Here is a 19,888-nt window from a genome sequence, read left to right as displayed (position 1 = left end):
ATTGGGAAAGAAACTAGGCACAGTAGTTGCTGACTGGATTTGATCCAAACTTGATCTAGAATCCAAAAGTGAATGGATTGACACTGTTTTTAAGAATGGCAGTCTTTAGTGTCACACTAGCGGCACACTAACGTAACAGAATTTTAAACTCTGTGATGTGATTGCAGTTGATATATACGAGATTTGAATTTACTGCTCTACTTAAACGTTGTAAAAGGGTTTGGCTTTTGACTTTTTGATCAAAGAAACATATTTTCTGACATGGTTGCTAATCTTTTACACTGAAAATTCAACTTGAATTTCATGCCCATCCAAGCCTTGGAAGTGCTGCAACTGCTAATCAGCTAACATCGTATGTGCAGAAAATGAACGTGACTTTCCTATGGCCTGACACCCAAAAATAACTCAATATCTTTTCTTTCATGATTACAAATACAAACCAAGTGTCAATGTCCATAAAGTATACACCTATTACTCCTTGCTTGATTGCCTCAACTTTGCACCAATGTGGCGATAATAAAATGTGGCAAAACAACAAGGCAGATGCTGTGCAGTACCAGAGGAAGTGGTGTCTTGACTATTAATTACATATTACTTTATGGAAGAAATCAAGGCTGTAAAGGGAGTCTGTAAGCATTTAAAAAAGAACTATTGTACAGTCCCCCCACTCAGCCAATAGGGATGGCAAGTCCCCTTACACAGCAGATAAATAACCAAGGTCTGTACTTATCTGAGGCTGTCTGTTTTTCATGAGCTTTTGGAAAAGGAAATTAGATCCCCTTCCATCAGCCAAAGGCTCTTTTTCCATGATCGTCTCCTAAGGAATTTCTGAAACCAGGAACTGCTATGCCACGGATGTGGAGAATGTTATCTATACCCATCAACCATATGGGTAACTAAAGCTGGCCTTTTTCAGAATTCAACCGGAGTTTGGGGACCAAAACAACAGGGAAAATAACCTAAGTGCCGTGATAAAGGTGAAAGAACGGTGCTGTCAGGGTGGCCCTTAAAGAGAAAGCACATGCATGCAGATTGCATTAAATTACAGAAGGATACATCTGTACAAGCTTAGACCTCTGGAACACATTAGATATACACCGCCACGTCCTCGCATCATACATGATCAGTAAACCCTAAACAGGGTATTGAACAACACAAACAACAACCAAAAGATACACACAAGTTTAAATTCTACACTTGGTCGAATGCCTACTGTTGCCTACTGTTGTCACCTGTTGTGCCATTAATGCTTATGTTGGGTTATCATTCATTTGAGGATCCTAATTATGGGAAAACACATTATAATACATAATTAAGGGCATAGAATGGCTACAGTTTACAGGATCTTGGAGTACAATGTAGCTTTTACTCACATTAGGGAAGAAAAGATTAATACAAAGTGACAAAAGAAGGACACAGTTGTTTCAAACAGTCACACACAATCTCAACATTTCAACCATGGTGTGTATCAGATGTGTAGCTGGGAAGCTGTCAAGAAGAACTGTAATTGTAAAAATGCTAAATTTTCTAAAAGCAAACAGAAGAACCGTACATTGAATTTAAATGGTCCCTTCCACTACTCCACATACACAGCACCTAGCACCTAGAATAACAGGCAGCAGTGGCCTAAAGCAAACAAATGTGACCAAAGATCGTTAGTTTGATTCCCAGAGAGCAGAATAAATCAGCTCCCCCCCTCCCATGAGCAAGGTATTCAATGTCCAGATGTGGCCAATGGATTAAACTGATGTTGTACTAAGTAGCTTCCAGGTGTGAATGTGTGCAACTGAGTGTGGAGCAGGGCATTTCTGCTAAAAAGGAGAATTTGTGCTTTATGAACCCACGCTCAGGGAAAAAAAGGGGAACATAACCTGCTCACAAGAGTTCAGCCTGCACCTTCTGAACCTCTATAACGCAGCTGCAAAGTCGCAAATTTACAATAGTCATTCAGCCACTACACACTGAATGTTATAATTTAACACAAATGGATACAAAGTCAGAGCCAGAAACAGAGAGAAAAGTTAAAAAACATAGATGCATTGCATTTGGCGATATCTCTGCCCACCTCCTCCTGTCTATGTCTTCCTGAGTGCAGCTTGTTATGTTCATTCGGTCTCACTTATTGCTTTGTGTATATTTACTAAGATACAGGTACATGACATGAACTACAACAGGAAAACAAACATGTGGTGAAAATCTGCAGAGGAGTCCAAAACATCATGCGGGGCTTGTCAAGAGACCACACACACTTGGCCCATTTAAAAAGCAATCACTCCCATACTCCACGACCGGCTTCGCCCTCACTGTTCCCCCCCTCTCTCCTTTCACCCTCAGTGTCTCCTTTCTCTGCATCTTGGTGCTTTTGTTGATGTTACTGTCTAGATTGCCTTGCACATCTCTCTAGCATCTGTTGAGGTTCCTCCTAAGAATCCCAGGAATGATCTACAGTAATGCCCTGGCTCAGAGCTCAGAGCTGGCACAGACACAGTGGGATAAATCATCAGTCTAGGCTACACTACAGTCAATCTATTAATGGGTCTGCGTACAATGTGCACGTGGGCGTAAAATACAACACGCCTGGACACATGTTAACCTTCACTGCGCACTGTAACAACAGCCATGCGACGGGGAAAAGTACATAAAAGGACCAAGGATGAGCCTGACTGACCAAAGTCAAGAGAAGAGACTTGAATCATCCATCTACATTTCACCCATAGGCATGTTAAGCGATGAAATGTAAAACAGCGAACCACTTGATTCTCCCTGGAGTAGGTGATCTTATGATGAGTATCCCTCACAACACACCGCCTACACCTACCAGGAACAAAAGTCACTTAAGGAAAACAACCGGCTGATTGTGGGCGGTATTAAAAGCCCTCGGCCCACCATGAAATCTGTCCTCGTTCTTAATAGGACATCAAGTACGAGCTTCTGGATGCCACTCAAAAGGATAGAGGTGTGGGGGGGGATTGTAATCAAGTGAGTATTTTACGTCTGGTCTCATCCATGAGCATAAATCACATGACCGACCTCAAAAACCATTTGATTAGATGAAGATAGCTCCCGCTGGCGCCGGATCAGAGATGATGACAGGCACAGGGGTTTTCCCATCTTGCATTTGTTGAGACTAATTTAAAGGCATAAACAAAGATGTAGTTTGTATTTGACTCCACAAAATTGAGACCATACTTGAATTAAAGACTGTATCAACATTAGAGTGTTAATGTCTGGAGGGATAGCGACCTTCAGACTGGGGCTGGTAAAACCTAAAACCACCCACGCTCCTGGTGTCACGATATACAGCACACTTACATGGCACCAGGATATTAGCTGGGCTTCAAAGGGTTACTGTATGGGCTCTCAACATGAATGAAGGAATGAAAGGTCAGTCCTCACTACTGCAACTTTGTTTGAGATTTAAGATGACATTACAGATGTATATTTACATCTTACTTTTCCAGAAGTAATGTCCCAACTACGGCCTTTTACTGGAACTATTTTCTGCCAGAGAACCTTTACGGGTGTCACTGTAACCGGCCTGTCACACTGAACCATCATCACCAGTTCAGAGATCATGCAGAATACAGCTGCTCTAATGAACTTTCAGATGTTTCTGTTTTTAAAATGCAAATCGTGCAACTGCAGTAGCTTTTTGTAGCCTTAACTTACTTCTGTATTTTCTTTACTTTATCATCTAAAAAGCCTGCTTTTCCAGACTCTGGGAGGGGAGCAGATCTCGAAAGAACAAATAGACAGATGGAATTTCAACGCTGTACAAGGACAACAATTAACAAAGAACAGAGAAGAGGAAAACCGTATAATATTCTCCTAATCCTTCCCAGCTTTTTATTAAATGCAGCCTTTGTGGTCAGCGAAAGGATAAAGTTTCTTTTCAAGCACTGGAGGCATACAAACGTCCTGCAGCCTTCAAATATTAAAACATTTCATCTGCCAGTAGCTCACATAACTGTTGAACAGTTTGAACCATCTGCTTGCTTGTCTGCCTGCCCTTACTTCACTTCTCTCTCTCTCTAGTTCCTTTCTCCTCAATCTGCTACTTTCCATCAGCAAATGCATTTAAGAAGCACCTTGGGTCCAATACTTCATGGCTGTTCTGGGACCAGTTAGTGATGGTTAAAAACAAGGGACATGGAGGTCAGATACAGGCACACTTTGACAAAGACACTTCATAGACTTCTGTTTCTTCATATTAAACACATGTTGAAAATATCAGAGACTGATGACCCTCTCAGTAACAGCGACACTCATACAAATATGAATCAGTCACTGTATTCTATTATAAAAACCCTAACCAAAACATTTTGTGACAAGTACTGGAGGGTGATGAGTGACAGAGTCAGATGAGAACCAGACAGACTGTTTCTCCTCCTGCCAAGTCAACCATAAACAACGATTCACTGTAAGGCTTGGAGCCCATCAGAGCCCTTCGCCAAAGACTGTCCTGATTGAGGGACAGCGTTCTGGAACAATCTACTGTGCAGAAATGAGAGACACATAAACAAACTATCTTTGCCTCGTCACAGATACACACACACACACACACATTTGTATGCATGCATGCACATATGAAACAACGCACGTGTAAACACACTGACAGAAGGCACAACAACAAAAATGATCCAGTCCTATCCTTTAAAGTTTGAAGAGTGGATTTACATAAAAATGAGAGCTGATTCAAATACCGTGTGGCGTTTATTTAAAAGAGAGAAAAGCAGAAAGGGGGGAAAAAGGCATTTGGAGTCCTGGTCAGTGAAAATATCTTTTAAACAGCTGTGCAATCTGAGCCAAGACTCAGCACACACTGATCATATTTTCCCCAAGCCTTCACTCTGCCTTGTGCTTCCAACTTTGACACCTGCTTATGCAATCTACTGCAGTAAGGTAGCCATGTGCTCACAGCTCGAAGCAGTTTTACTGAGAAAGCTCCCAGCCAACCTCCGTAATTAAACTGAAGAATAGCTCCAAAGTTGGGAAGCTCAGGTTTAATATGCTAAACGCCACAATTTCTTAACTTATTTTTTCATAACTATGAATGCCAAATTCTTCAGTTTAAGAGATGGAAGAGAAGCTGCAGCAAAGGTTTGACTTTTGTTTGATCCATTTAGGTACAGACCTCGATATGGGTATGTTTATATATATAACAGAGATACCTTTGATGCTTTGGTTAGGGTTGGAAATGGTCAGGGTTAGCTACGGTTATTTTTCAAGGAATGGAATTCTATCTTTGTCTACAGCTACAGTGGGATTCATAAGAACATGTCAGGAGATTATGAAACACATTACCGTTCAAAAACACACAAAGAGAAACCTCTGAAGCTCACTAACATGTTGTATCGCGTTATCAGAGCCGGCTCTCACAAATTTGGTGCCCAAGGCAAGATTTGAACTGTAGCCCCTCTGAATCGCATTCCAATTCTACCACCAATCATTGTGTTCACACACTCACACAGAAATGTTTCGCTTTATGTCTTTGGGGAATAACCTAAAATAAAATAAAGTGTGATCAGCATTGCTTAATCTCACCTTTCCAACTTTCCCTAATGAATTCAAGGTGGGAGTAACACACGTTATGCTATGTAGTTATGTTACTGTGAGCTTTTTGGTAACATTTTGAAATTTTTCTATTAAAATAGTATTATTTATTCAAAGAATTTAAAGTTATAATTTCTTCTCTCATTTGGGCCGAAAGTAATCTGATTGTAGTAGTAGACCGTGGCTCACTGGCTTAAGGGTTGTCTGGTAACCGCAGGGTCAATGGTTCGATCCTCGACTGGGACGTGCCACGTGTCGAAGTGTCCCTGAGCAAGACACTGCTCCCCGGGCGCCTATCATTGGCAGCCCACCCATCCCTTTATACAGGGATGGGTCAAATGCAGAGGGTCAAATTTTGTGTATATGTATATGACAATAAAAAAGGGTTTCATAACAGTTGTAGAATGGATGCCAAAGTATAATCCAAGCAACAAATCCGACTCAAACACATGGCTTACATCTACTTTACAAACTTTTATCTAGAGGAGAAAACCCAGGCCAGTATGATTTTTTTGCCATTATCGGTGCAGTGTGTCTACAAGTAGCCAGTTTGCAATCAGCAAATCTAGGGTTATCAAACTTGAAGTGGAAATAATTACAGTTTAAGATATGGCTGCATTTCTAACCACAACATTGCTATTGTGTGATACACTAATTAAAACCACCTTGGAACAAGCAAAAAAAAGCTAAACCCTTGGAATAAAAATAATAATTTCCTCTTCTCCAGGTTTTAAAAAAGGAAAAAAAAACAAATTACTCTGTAATTCAACACCATTTAATGTAATATATGTTCAAACAAAGAGCACTCACAAAAGTCAAGTGGTTGGTCTTAAATCAGCATTAAAAATAGAAAAGGCTTGGTGAAAGTGCTAGGCTACTTTCATACTCTCCACCTAACTCTCAATTACCTTAATTACAACCCCAACTCTAATCCCTGTGGCTTTCTGGCTTTCTTGGGTTCTAATTTCCTATGGTTGTGCTCATTGTACTTTAATACAAAAGAAAATGGCAAATGTACAAAAATCTTGCTGTAAATTGTATCGACTCTTCTTATAGTGGCATAAACTTGTCTGTACGTTGAACCTCTATATCTAGCGATGGGAGCTGCTTGCCAAAACGCTATCACTGGAAAAGGGTGGACTCCAAGTGGCTCCTCTGTGGAAAGTCCTGTTTGACCTGGAGGCAAACATTTTGCAAGCTGTTCTACTTAGCAAGCATTCTACATGCAGACATCAAAGAGAGGCTATTGTCTTTGAGCTAGCATTCAGCTCACATTTCCCACTCAACTCAGAGCTACCTGTGCAAAACCTGGTAGCTAGGACCTCCATTTAACAATCACCACCTCAGTAACCATACACTCATTCTGATTGTGCGCACAGTTATTGTGGGAATAATATAAAATCCTCACACAAATAGTGGCAAAATACATGCAACTCAAATAACACACCGTCATATATGAACAACTGAAGCCTATTAGACTTTTTTTTATTAAGTAAACTATTCAAACAAATCCAAACCAGTATTAAGAGAAAAAAAGCCCTTTGGACAACACAGTGTGCAAGTAGCCTTTCCACAGACATTGCCCGCCATGACTCTTGCAAAGTATACAAAGCCAATATTGTTGTTCTGGCCAATAAAATTCACCATTTACTGAATGAACAAGTAAATGAAAGACACATAAAAATGTCTGGCCTTAAAGTATTGTACTTAAAGTATAAGACACTCAATAGCCCCTTTTCACAATGGTAAATGACGCTCATTGAGAGTAAGATTCACAATATGCTTTCAATTACATTCATACCCAACCAGAATGGAGAAATCGCTGGCTTCTTGGAAAGCTTTCCAAACTCCCTCAAAACATAATCCCTTCAATGTAGTGGTGAATATCTGCATTATATTCCAGAAAGACACTCCTGTGGAGATGATGGAGACATCTTGAAGCAGACTATTGGTGAACTGTGTTGTATCTGTCAAAGACAGGAAGAACTACGCAAGATAATAATAAAGATAATGTAGCAATTGACAGTAATTAATGAATGAATTCATTCTTAAGACCTGTGCACTGACACAACCAAGGGAAGCATTCAAGGAATATGGGAAGCATACGTATTCACTTTCTCTCATACTATGTGTGCATTAGGTTATGGAACTGGAGCAAGAAGGCGATTAGCTTGGGTTAGCATAAAGACTGGGCTGGCATGACTCTCTCTCAAAGTTCAAAAATATTCCTGCAAACACATCTTAATTATCATGTTGCATCTGTTATGTTTTATCTATGTACAAACACCAATGTAAAAATGACAGGTTCAGGTTTTACAGTCAATGTCTTAATGGCCACAGCCAGGCAGGCACTAGCTGTTTCCCCCCAACTTCCAGTCGCTATGCTAACCCAAACTAATCTAAAGCGTTATACTTAAAACACAAACATGAGCGTGGCATCCATCTTCTCACCTAACTCATGTCAAAAGAGCAAATAAGTGCATTTCAAACCATTCGTTTAAACACATTCAAACCATAGTCGTCACAACACCGCTAGCTTAATCTGGGTGAATTAGGGATTCAATATGGCCGCCCTACCTCAAAGACTTCTTCATCCAGAATTCTGGTGCCAAAGACAGTAATGCCTTCTGTGTTGATGACGGCCTGGTTGCTTCTGCCGAGGGGCCTGGTCAGCTTCTTCTTACAGTCCACGATGATGGTGACACTTTTCTTTTCCACGCTGATAGCTACACGATGCCATCTGTGCAGCAGGGGAGAAAGTAGGTCAGAAATACAGCCAGAAATGTGACATTTAGGGAGCACATTTTTTGCAGAGTTAGGCGAAATGATCCTAACCACTCTTGATATTTGTGTGCTAAATATTAACTACAGCCACATTAGCCTAGCTTGGTCCAACATAAAGACTGAAAACAGCTAGCCAAGCTTTGTCTGGAAGTTACACAATCTGCATACCAATGGCTCTAAAGCGCAGAAATTAACACAATATACACCTTGTGTAAAAACTATAATTTTTTCCTTATTTTACATTTTTTTTAGACAGTCATGTCAGCAGTTTTCCTCTGCTTCCAACTGCTTTTTTTGTTTTCCAACATGTCCGACTATTCCTTTGAATGTTTACAGGTTCCTTTGAGTACACAGGGAAATATGCAGTATTTCGATTTGGTGATACAGTATGTCAGAGAGAATCATAAAAGTCTTTGCAAACCCAATGAATTGAAAAATATATCTCATCAGTGCTTATGCCTGGGCTTGTTAATAAATAGATAGGCAGCTTCGTTAGCATAAAAAGGGTCAAAATGAATGAACTTCACATGACAGCAAGCTACATATATGTCCTATATCAAAATTGTAAATGATTTTGTTTATTTAAACTGCAATGTTTTTTTCTGATACAATCAGACAGACAGCCACGCATGGAATCGTTTGTTAGCAGTTGTGCAAATGACTAACTTTAAAAGTGGTTTGTATCAGCGTCATTGGGCAGCCATGCATTATATGTGAAGATCCTGCCAATTACTGAATATCAGTATACAAAGGCTGCAAATAATCTGGAAAAGAAAAGCGTGTCATCAAATTACTGCAAGCAGTTTATTTGCCATTACTGTCTGACTCCATATGGCATTAATAACTGAGCAAATATAAGATGCCAATAGATCAGAGCTGTTTAGCAGGCTAGGAGAGTTAACTATGTTCTGAGTGCTTGAGAAAATATTTTAAGCAGATTGGTTTTGTTTAGCATAAAATATAACCTATACATTTTGATAAAGTGCTCAAGATGAGCATCAAATTGGGATGCTTTGCTCTTTAGCCAATCACACAAGCTTTCACAAGAATTTGATGTTTTACATTCAACACTGAAAATGGGACACAGACAAGCAAAAAATCCAGGGGACCAAATAAATCTACCACCCACATCTGACCCAACATGTTCAAGCCCTCTTGAGAAGCCGTCAGTCACTTACTTGCCGTCAGCAAGGTTGATGGAGCGGAACAGGGGGTACTCCTCCGGGGCAGGCTTGCCATGCTGGTCCTCATACAGGAAGACTGGGGCACGGCCCACCTCCACACCGAGCTGCTGGATACCTTGCTGGTTGTACACGGACAGCAGGAAGGACTGGAGGCCAGCCTTTGGCTTGATGGTAAACAGGATCGAGAAATCTTCTGGGAAAACTCCTCCTGAAGGTTGAACAAGCAGCAGGCATGTAGGTTGGTAGGTTAAAGACCAACGGATACTTAGTTACAAAATCTGGGTAACTGAACATTTTTACCAGCATTGCTCTGCTTCAGATACATATAGTGACACATATGGGAACTTCCCAGTTTAACCTCACCACAGCATTTTTAATTAATTTCAATAGCTCTTGTGGGGATGTTGGGTCTGGAGTGTTTACTAAATTTCTGAGGATGTTGCAGAGGTTTTACCACCTAACTTCCTTCTTCCAGGTTGAAAAATACTGATGTTACCCTTTGAAAGAATAGTTAGACATTTAGGGTACAATACATCTTCTTGATGACATAAGTTGGGAAGATGATACCACTCTTTTTCAGTGTACAATAAATACGAAGCTAGAAATGGACCTTATGTCCTTTCCTCATCTGTCTTCTACTGATGTTATTACAAAGGCAATTGTATTGTAATGACACAATTGAATAATGACAAGTTTATTAGCTCTCTGACTTTCTCTCCTCACATTAAACCCCAATGTCTAGACAACTAGACCTGGAGCAGTGTTTATTAAGGAAGCTGAAAGAGACCTTGGCATCCCCTGAAAGTACTCAAGAGTGCTGATGTAGCCATAATAATTTTACAAGGGTAGTAAACACCCAAACAAATGCCATATTTGTATAACCATAGTGGCTGGGTTCAATGAGAAAATAACTAACCCTGATCAAATAAAAGTAAAATTATTCTGACTGAGGACATTCTGACACTTTGCTTCCATAGGATCTCCAACGAGTCACCTTTCAAGCTTAATTATAGTCTTCAAATTTCCATTGCTGAAAGCGTAAAATGTGCTGTCAGTTAATGCCAAAAATCACAGAAGTGTAGTTAATACCTCACATTATTTTGAACAGTTTTTTTATTCTGCAACATCAAGCCAAGCTAAAATAAAACACAAACGGCACAGATTGGGATTTATTCAACAGCACTCACAAATACTTTCTAAACACCTTCTATCCAAGTTAGTTTTGACTAAGTAATAACTGGGGGCTCTTTCTACACTTTCCCAAGTAATAAAAACAAAAAGCAGGCCTCCAATGGCTGTGAATTTTATTGTTGTATTATATTGTGTGGTATTCATGCCTAAATGCAGCAAGTTTCATATTTCAGCAGCAAAAAAGCAACTGGAAGTATTGAAAATTGACAAATAGATAATTTACATCTGTCACCAGCTCATTGGTTTTCTACAGCCATCAGTAATGACACAAGTCTTGTGTTCATTATTCAATTTATGAGTAGCAATGAGTGTAAGAAAGTAGCAAACCAATGGTTACACAGTCAAATGGCTTTTTGATTCTCTGAGTGGACTCCTTCCTAATAAAATAAATATGGCTTTATTTCCCACAAACAGCCGGGCAGCAGACTTTCAGTGAGTCTGAAGCCAAAACACAGCCTACTGAAGTCTGTCAGCAATCAAACTAAAGGACAGATACTTTATCGACAAGATGAGTCCACAAAAAATATTCATCTCATTAAGTTGCTGTAATACATTTTGGGTTTTGGTTCCCCAAAATATCCAATAACAAAAATGTGGTGTTGCTCCTCATACTTAACTCATATATTTACATGACATTTCATACACCATGTGCTGAGTGACTCTCATCCCCTTTGGGCTCTTGGATTCTTACTGAAACATCAATGCATTCAACTCATCTTCCAGAAAATGATTGCTCAAAGTCTGCACTGCATTTTAGAAGGCAGGTGTCGAGGGGTTTCATTTGGAATACGGTTGGACATATGTTGAAAATGTTTCTGTTTTGCCATTAAGTAGTTCAAGACAGTAAACAAAAACATCTGTTTCACTTTCTTCCAAAACAATTATTTGTTTGAGTTGGCATAAAATGTCTAGCTCTAGGGACGGCAGTGTCATTTGTTCGTTCCACAACTTTGGTCTTGACTGATATATCTACACTGCTCAAAATATCAATTTGTCTGACACTTTAAAGGATTACAATTCCAGTAAAAATGACATTCCCATCATCACCAGTGGTGCTTTGTGTTTAGTTTTGTTTAGTGCTAATTAACTAATGATAGCATGCTAAAATGCTCATCATCATTGGGAGCATGTTAGCATGCCAATGTTGGCATTTAGCTTAAAGCACCGCTGTGCATAAGCAAAGCCTCACAGGGAAGCTAGCATGGCTGCATACTTAGTCCCTGTTAAAAAGGCTGGATAGCTTGTTTTACACTGAGATAGTGCAAGTGTTCCTGTGTCAAAGCTGCTTGTGCAAGGTTTTATGCAAAAACATACCCATACGCATCACAAAATATGTGATTGTGATGTGTATTTTGCTGACCCCTGAACCGTGGGGAAGTTATCCTCCAGATCCTCAAATGCTGCTTACAGTTTACATCTTAACTAATTACTGAATTGTATTTTTTTGGGGAGATCCATTATCTTTTGTCCAGAGCAACCAGGCATAGTTGACTGGTTCAGCATCAGTGTATAAATGCACATAATCGGTGGGAGGTAAAGAGTGAGGTTACCTGGGAAGAGCTGTTTGGTTGGAGCGCTGATCTGAGCCTGTTTTCCCACTCTGTAAGCGATGTCGGGTTTGGATCCTCTCCGGACTTTGCAGAAGCCTGTTGTTTTCTGTACTCCTTCAGGAGAGCTCTGGAAGTCCAGAGCCTTCAGTACATCTACTTGTTCAACTGAGGAGGCAAAACAAAGAATTGATAGCATTACCCAATTATACTTTGTCAGCAAACATTTCATAACATTTGCATAGCAATACACTATTTGGGGTAATACATTTGTCCACTTTGTATTTTTGTATGTATGTAAGTGTACATTGTTTGAAAAGTGTGATATAATGATGCATTCGTGTGAAGTTGTTTAGATTGTAAAATATGACTTTCCTGAACATAAATCAGCTTGTAAATATGTTTTTTCACACAGGCTGAGTGCATCATGAACGCAGAAAAAAACATTTAACTGACTGCTAGAGGCTCACTCACTGCATATACTGCAACATTATTAGCTAAACTAATTTAATTTAATAGAAATCTACTATAACGCATTACAAGTGTACATGTTGTAAAAGCTGCCTGTGATTTTACAGCACACTGTTTTTCAACAGTTAATAGTAAAACCTAATAGAGCTGGTATTGCGATGATAAATCAACCTTTACACCCATTTCACCTCTTGCTTGTCGGCCAAATATGTTTCTTCCACCAGTTGTTTGTTTATAAGCTACCTTGTCAATGGAGCAGTAAAAATGTTGGTAACCGTTCAGAAGACATAATTGCGCCCCCTCCCCCCCTCTTCTCCTCCACTGTTACTCCCACAGCCAAAAGCCACAGCATCTATGGAATGATAAGACTCATTGCTGCTGATCACTGGGTCCTTGGAATAAGGGGAGCGCAGAGGGGGGCAGCTTTACAAGCTTCTTAATACTACTAGACTGTTTCCTATCAATGGACCAGGTGCTTAGGGGTCAGACTACTGTGCAGTGCAGTCATAAACACTGTTCAGTAATTGTCTAACTCATTACTCTGTTTCTCTCTCTGTCCCATTCTGTAAATGTTTTTCTCTCCCATCCCCCGAGGCATGTCATCAGTTACAGTTTTGACTATGGGGAATTTAAGAGGCCTAATAAGGTATTTTTCAAGGCTAGTGTATAAACAGGAGTGGTGACGTACAGCACAACGTCATTCCTGATTTAAGGCGCGTCTGACTGAGGTTGAGTGAATTTAAAAGTTTACAGAAAGAGGAGGCTATTAATGCAAGGTTTGAATTAGATTAAATTAAATTAAATTGTTTCAATCTGTCTTTTTTGTGACTGTGACATTGTAGCTCTAACAGTAATTTTTAACTTGTCTGTACTTGTCAACTTAAGAGATCCATACACTCTAAAATACATACAGTACATGCATACAGTATTGCAATATAGCATCGATCTCCATGAATACAGTGGAAGTGATGTGGTTATTATGGGCCAACCAAAACTGGATTTTTGAGACACATATAGAAAATTGCGAGAAAACAAAGAAGTTTTTTTTTTTTTTTTTTACATATAAATGAAAGAAATCTTGATACAAATCCTACCAACCATAATCTCATATCACTTCAGGGCTGTGTATTGGCAAGCACCTCACGATACGATGCGTATCGCGGAACCCGTGTCACAATATGATATATTGCGATACGTTACATATTGCAATAAATTCATGAAAATGTAAAAGTAGAGCTGAAAATACAACTTGCTGTATACCACCTCAATAGTCTAATACTTGCATCACATTTTGAGGACTCAGCAGACAAATTGCATTAAAACTACTTCAAAAGGTATTTGTATTGCTCATAGTTAGTGAACACACAAAACTGAAAGGCACTTGCCGTAAAAAAAGTATATGAAAATAAAGTGCATATTGTATTCTCATTCTGTCACTGGACACTTTTTTACTAAAATGCACAACTTCATTTGAAAATGAAATACATACTGTATTCTTTTCTTATTGTGTCACCGACCACTCTTAACTTACATGTAGACGCCACGTCATATGAAATGAAGTGCATTAAGTAAATTTGTCAGTTACTTGGCTACAGTTGGCTGGGTCTTTCCCATTCATGTCGCATTCCTCCAGGTTTAGTTTTCAAAAACTCCGCGATATTACTGCCTGTGCGGCTCTCGTGCTGTGTTGTCGGGATGTGGTGTGAGGTATTCGTAACATACGACTCGGTGGTCTAGTCGTCTATCATCGCACGTCAGGGCTACTCTCTCCTCCCTCTCTCTCTCTCTCTCTCTCTCTGCAGGCCGCTTGCTTGTGAGACGCCATGTTGTGATTTTGGCCGGGTCATGTGACATGTCGGGGAGGTCACTGGCCTTAGGTTAGAAGGCAATAAGCAGCGACATCTAGCGTTACAAGAGCGGAGGAGGCGGTTGTTTGACACACAAAATCTTTTTAATATATCGATAAACTATCGTTAAAGAAATTATCGCGAGAGTAATCTATAATCGATATTTTTGCACACACTTAATTTAAATAAGCAGTCATGGATAAAACTATGATGTCTGACTTCATATTCATGTTGCTAAGGGGTCTCTGAATTAAAGTTGGTGTTTTAAGTCCTGATAATATATTGGCATCAAGCACTTTCTTACCATATCTATTGTAACATTTGCTACCTTGTAGTTTAGTGAGGTTCACCGCATGTAATAACATCTCTGTGTTGTTGTACTGTTAGTATACCAAAATAAAGACAAAGACTTTAAGACCGCACATCAATACTGCATTATTGGCCCTGATGGAAAATTTCATCTACAAACTAGCCGGAATTATTTTGTTTTACCAAACTAAAAAGGGAATGTTAGAAAGATAACAGAGGAACAATGACGATAAAAAATGACCAACAGTTAAATTCCCACTCCAAACCAAACTTTGTGCAACACAAGTATTAAATACAATTTGTTTTAATTTTACCCAAGACACATCTGCAAAAACCAGCACACACACACCAGTCATGTTTCTTTTCAGTGAGTCAAGAGGCAGGATGTGTCCTCTTCAAAAGGCCCAGCAATGATAAACAATGTCTGAATGGTCAGCTCAAAAATCTCACTGGGAAGATAAGGCCTTTAAGGAATGGCAGATAACAGGCTTAATGTGGAATATCCCTTCCTTAAAAAAAATGTGAGATGCATGTGTTTGATATTGGCTTGAGAGCATTGTGGGAAATTAATTTAAAGGGATCAGACAAAAGACTTTCTTGAAATTCACATTGGAGGAAATCTCCTCATCTGTCTTCTAATACTCCATAAAACTGGATGAAGCAGAAAGAATGTTTGGTCAAGAGACATAAATAAAAAAAAAAGACTGGTGGTGGGAATATTATCTAAAGGACTATAATGTAAGAGAACAGTGCGTTATAGCCCCCCCCCCCCCCCCCCCCATCACTTGGAAGAACATACGTTCTTTCTTTTCTTTTCATGCAAAATGTAGACTCTAAACTGGGTTAGTCTATACTTTTAACATTGATTCTATAGTACCTCCTAATTAAATAGTCAAACATCAATCAAAAGTAAAAGCTAAACGAATTTTATTATATATTATTATTTCCATTTTCCATTTGTGTAAGTCATGTGGCATGTGAAGCCAGGATGTACTGATTATGCAGTTCCTGTTCGCTTTTAGGGACCGGGAGGGGGTCTGATGGGTGGAGCTATAAGTCCACATGTTGAACCCATTATGGTACTGGCTCCACTGCCTTTACCCCCCCAACTAAAACATACATGAGACTAAACGGAGAAGGCCCCATCCTTGTAGCTACTTCTCCTGTGACCAGAAAAATAACAGCTTGAGTGGTGAATCAAACTTGCTTGATTCGAGCATATGCTCAAGGATGGTGTCTCGAGTTTTAGCTCATTTGAAGTTGCGCAGATCTGCTCTTTAAGTGAATTTAAATAGTTAAGAGTATAAGCATCAGTAAAGCTGCACTGCTGAGGAATCAAGCAAATCAGAATGCCTTTTCTTTTGGTTTCGAACAAATTCAGTCCCACAGTAACTTTTATCAACTGAGAGAGAGAGATGGATTAAAATAGGCTTTATGACTGACACTACACACAGAGCAAGTTAACAGACACAGGGTTTGTTTTATCCTAAGAAGAACACCAGACTGACTTCTGACTTGGACAGAGACAAAATAAAATATGGGTTACCAAACACCAAGTTTAAAACCTCACACCAAATGCCTCATGAAAAAGAAAATAGTCTGTGGCTCTTCTGAATATTGTCCCAAGTACAGAGCTACTGGTTCTTGAAAAAAAAGAAAGCTTGGACTAAAGGTCTCTTTGTGAGTTTTAGAATGCCTTTCTGCATTACTGCATACCTCAAGGCCTCATATATTCCAGATGTGCTGAATCGGCCAGGAACCCCCGCCCCCCACCCCACACACACACACACACACCATCCCGCACCCCTGACTCTTCATCCCCTCTCCTTCCACAACCATCGTTTCATAGAAGTCCTGAAAAACAGGCAATATCCCAAAACCATTGAATACCCCAAATGAATAAGCATAGCTTTTTAAACGCTTTTGAGCATTGTAGGAGCCAGCATGCAATATACTCAGCACATCCTGAGAAAAGGCACAAACCCTTAAAGAGGAATAAACCATATTCTAATGATAAGGACGAAAACCACAAGAGAGAGGAGATAGTTCTCTCATGCTAAAGGTATTAAAGCAGCCTCAGACTAGCCACAGTCTTGTCTGAGGGGTAATCGCCAGTCTCAGATTTTTAATGACATCTTCCTGATTGCTGTCTGGGACTTTTGATATACTATCTGCCATGTTAACAAGCTACTAACAAGACAAAGAAGTGTGATTTCCCTTGAGGCAGCGAGGCATGTAATGACAGGAGAACCCTGTTAAAATCATTAAAGCAATTTCACCAGCAGACCCTCACACATTAAAAAATACCATTTTCAGCTGTATAGTCTGAATTTCCAGCACTCTTCATCTCATAACTCATCAGAGCCATACAGTTTGATGTTTAAGGTTAGACTTGTGATTAACTTCTCAATCCGTGGCATTCTGACTTAGTGTCTCTGCGGTCGTGCAGCAGCATCTTCGGGATGTCTTGTCGGCCTTTTTTGTGTCACTGGCTTCTGCTGAGAGTTGGCAGCAATAGGCAGCAATTAAAGTAGATTGGAAAGCCTGTAAATGTTTGCTAGCACATCATGGAATTATGGTTAGTTTAAATATCAGTCAGAGTGAAGGAAGATGGGCAATGGGCAAGCGATGCCACTGTGGTGTTTCCTTTTATGATCTTTTCAGTTTTGGGGCACTCTCTGCTGACTGATTATTTATGTATCATAAGAAGTGTCCAGCAAAAGCAATGGTTCAAAACAGGGTGGGACTTAAGACAGGAAATTATTAGACAGGATGCAATACGTTACACATATCACTAACATTCAACAGCACTCACAAATACTTTCTAAACACCTTCTATCCAAGTTAGTTTTGCAAACTTAAGTAATAATTGGGGGCTCTTTCTACACATATCACGTATATAAGCCTCTTTTTGTAAATCAATATAGTTCCTTTTTAAATAACTAATTCTGCCAGGAGTATGACTGAAACAAGAAGGCATTATTTTGAAAGGTTTTATAATAACTGATCTGATGTCCAAACCACAAATATTAAAAAGCAACATGCATCCAACTTTGACACACACAAATGTGTCCTGGCTAAACTAAACCACAGTACAGTAGGGATGTCCCTCAGGCTTCACAGACAAAGAGAATATTAAATGATTAGTTGATGTGACTCACATGTGTTTTTAAAGTAAGGGAAATTCTCCAGATTTTTTTTCTTTTTTTCCATCAACGCCCCTTCTTGGATTTAGGAGCCCAGATAATGTGGAAAGATGGTGATCCTTCAGGCCAGAATATGAATTCCAATTCCAGAATTCCACAGTCTTGTGACCAGCGTATTATATCAACTTTTAAATATGAATTTAAAGTTGCACTGTGCAAAAATATACTCATGGCAGGTGACACCTCATTAGACAAAATAAACAACATGCTGTGCCAATTGAATGACTTTTGTGAATTTGATTCAAGGATTAAGCTTTGACTTCACTAATATTTTGGAAACACTTAATGCACTATATGCGGGTTAGTTACGACACCAAAAGTCACGCGTAAAGGGTTTCCAGTAGTACTGCCAAGTGGTGAATTGGAACACAACGACAAAAAGATTGTTTTCTTTCTGTGATCACGTGCTTCCAAAATGATACAGCAGAATGTGAATTACAGTATATTAATAGCTAATAAGCACGAAAATTGCTCACTTGTAATTTTAGGTACATTTTTTACCACCACCAGAGTATTTGCCACACCGTCAGCCTCGCCTCACTGACCACACCTGGATGGCAGACTTTGCCTACTTAGATACTCAGAGAACTAAGAGTGAGCAGCATCTCCGTAGGTTTGTGCCAAGAACAAACCAAACATTACAATCCAACGAGAATCTCGACACATTAGAAACATGTAGGTAGCCTGCACAGTTAAAGTTTACGCTACGTATAACTTTACAGCCATCAACAAAGCTTAGAGACAATTGTGGTGATACAGTAGACCTCTTAAAGTTACTGGAAACGTGGATGCAGGTGTAGTGTGATATGGGCTCAGTTCGGATTCACTCAAAAACAAACAACAACGCAATTCAGTCATCATAAGATAAATCCCTTCGAATATAAAACGCATACACTAAAAGTAGGATATGTTCTGTTGGATACGGTGGAAAGGTCTAATGTGCAGTTGTAATGGTTTATACACTGGAGAAATCTGACTTTCCTGGCCAAAAACTGGCAGTCTACTGAATTAAAGTTGATGGCGGATCGCTAGTTACCCGTAAGCCCACTATCACCTATGGGCTGGCCGCCAGCCTATTGGACGCCCTCAAGCTGTCCGGGATGCCCTAGAGTTGGCACAGTGAACGTGACGTGGTGTAAGAAGCAGCCTCTTACCTGCTCTGACATTGGCAGCTTGTAGAATTAAAATTAATGTGACCACAGCAATTAGCGTTGAATCCCATATGCACCTTTTCGTTTTCCACCTGGTGGTCCACCTATGCATCTCCATGATAAAAACGCTGTACAGAAAATGGGCGACTTTTGAAAAAAAATTCGGTCCCTTTCACAATCCACAAAAGTGTTCTTATACTACAGCGCCATGTGTGTAAGTCTAAGGGAGTCTCTCACAACCAGTCTTGGCCCTTCAGATCCGCTCCACCTTAAGCCCAGCTCTCAGACTGATGGTAAAGGGCTTTGATGGGAAAAAAAGCGCAAACCCACTCTGTTCCCTGAGAGTAGCGCACCGTCAGGAGGCTGGACAAACGCTGCAACACTGAACCTGAACCGACTGTAAGATACTGACACTGGAAAATCCTCCTTTCATCAAATCAGCAGTCGGGACAGTTGTCTCCGGACCCGCCCCCTGTGCAACAGCGTCAAGCAGAGCATCATCCCAGCGCAAACTAATTATAGGACACAGTATTCTAGATACATACTATCCTAGAAGTGCTCCTGGGCATGTTTCTTTTACAATCTTTTATAAAAATCGAAATAAAAATAGCACAACAAATAAAGAAAATTGAACCAACTTTCCCA

At 39.8% G+C, this 19,888-nt stretch overlaps 1 protein-coding gene across 3 annotated transcripts in view; it reads right to left on the bottom strand.

The window, feature by feature from the left end:
* The window catches only part of col11a1b (collagen, type XI, alpha 1b), a 73,652-nt gene extending 54,041 nt beyond the window's left edge, over positions 1-19,611 (bottom strand). For 2 of the 3 annotated variants that reach the window (XM_031865287.1, XM_031865288.1), the window contains exons 1-4: positions 19,247-19,611; positions 12,263-12,427; positions 9,516-9,729; positions 8,131-8,293 (exon numbers count right to left, since the gene is read on the bottom strand). In XM_031865287.1, coding sequence (XP_031721147.1) covers positions 8,131-8,293; positions 9,516-9,729; positions 12,263-12,427; positions 19,247-19,361 — 657 coding nt within the window. In that variant the 5' untranslated portion in view covers positions 19,362-19,611. Of the gene's footprint in view, positions 1-8,130; positions 8,294-9,515; positions 9,730-12,262; positions 12,428-14,261; positions 14,455-19,246 lie in introns of those variants that run through there. The other variant, XM_031865289.1, reaches the window with a different exon arrangement.
* Positions 19,612-19,888: the final 277 nt, after the last annotated feature.

Source organism: Anarrhichthys ocellatus, unplaced genomic scaffold (assembly GCF_004355925.1).
Source record: "Anarrhichthys ocellatus isolate YVR2014 unplaced genomic scaffold, GSC_Weel_1.0 scaffold32, whole genome shotgun sequence".
Classification (NCBI taxonomy): domain Eukaryota; kingdom Metazoa; phylum Chordata; class Actinopteri; order Perciformes; family Anarhichadidae; genus Anarrhichthys; species Anarrhichthys ocellatus.
Note: the sequence above shows the minus strand (reverse complement) of the source record. Positions and strands in the feature narration are given on the sequence as shown.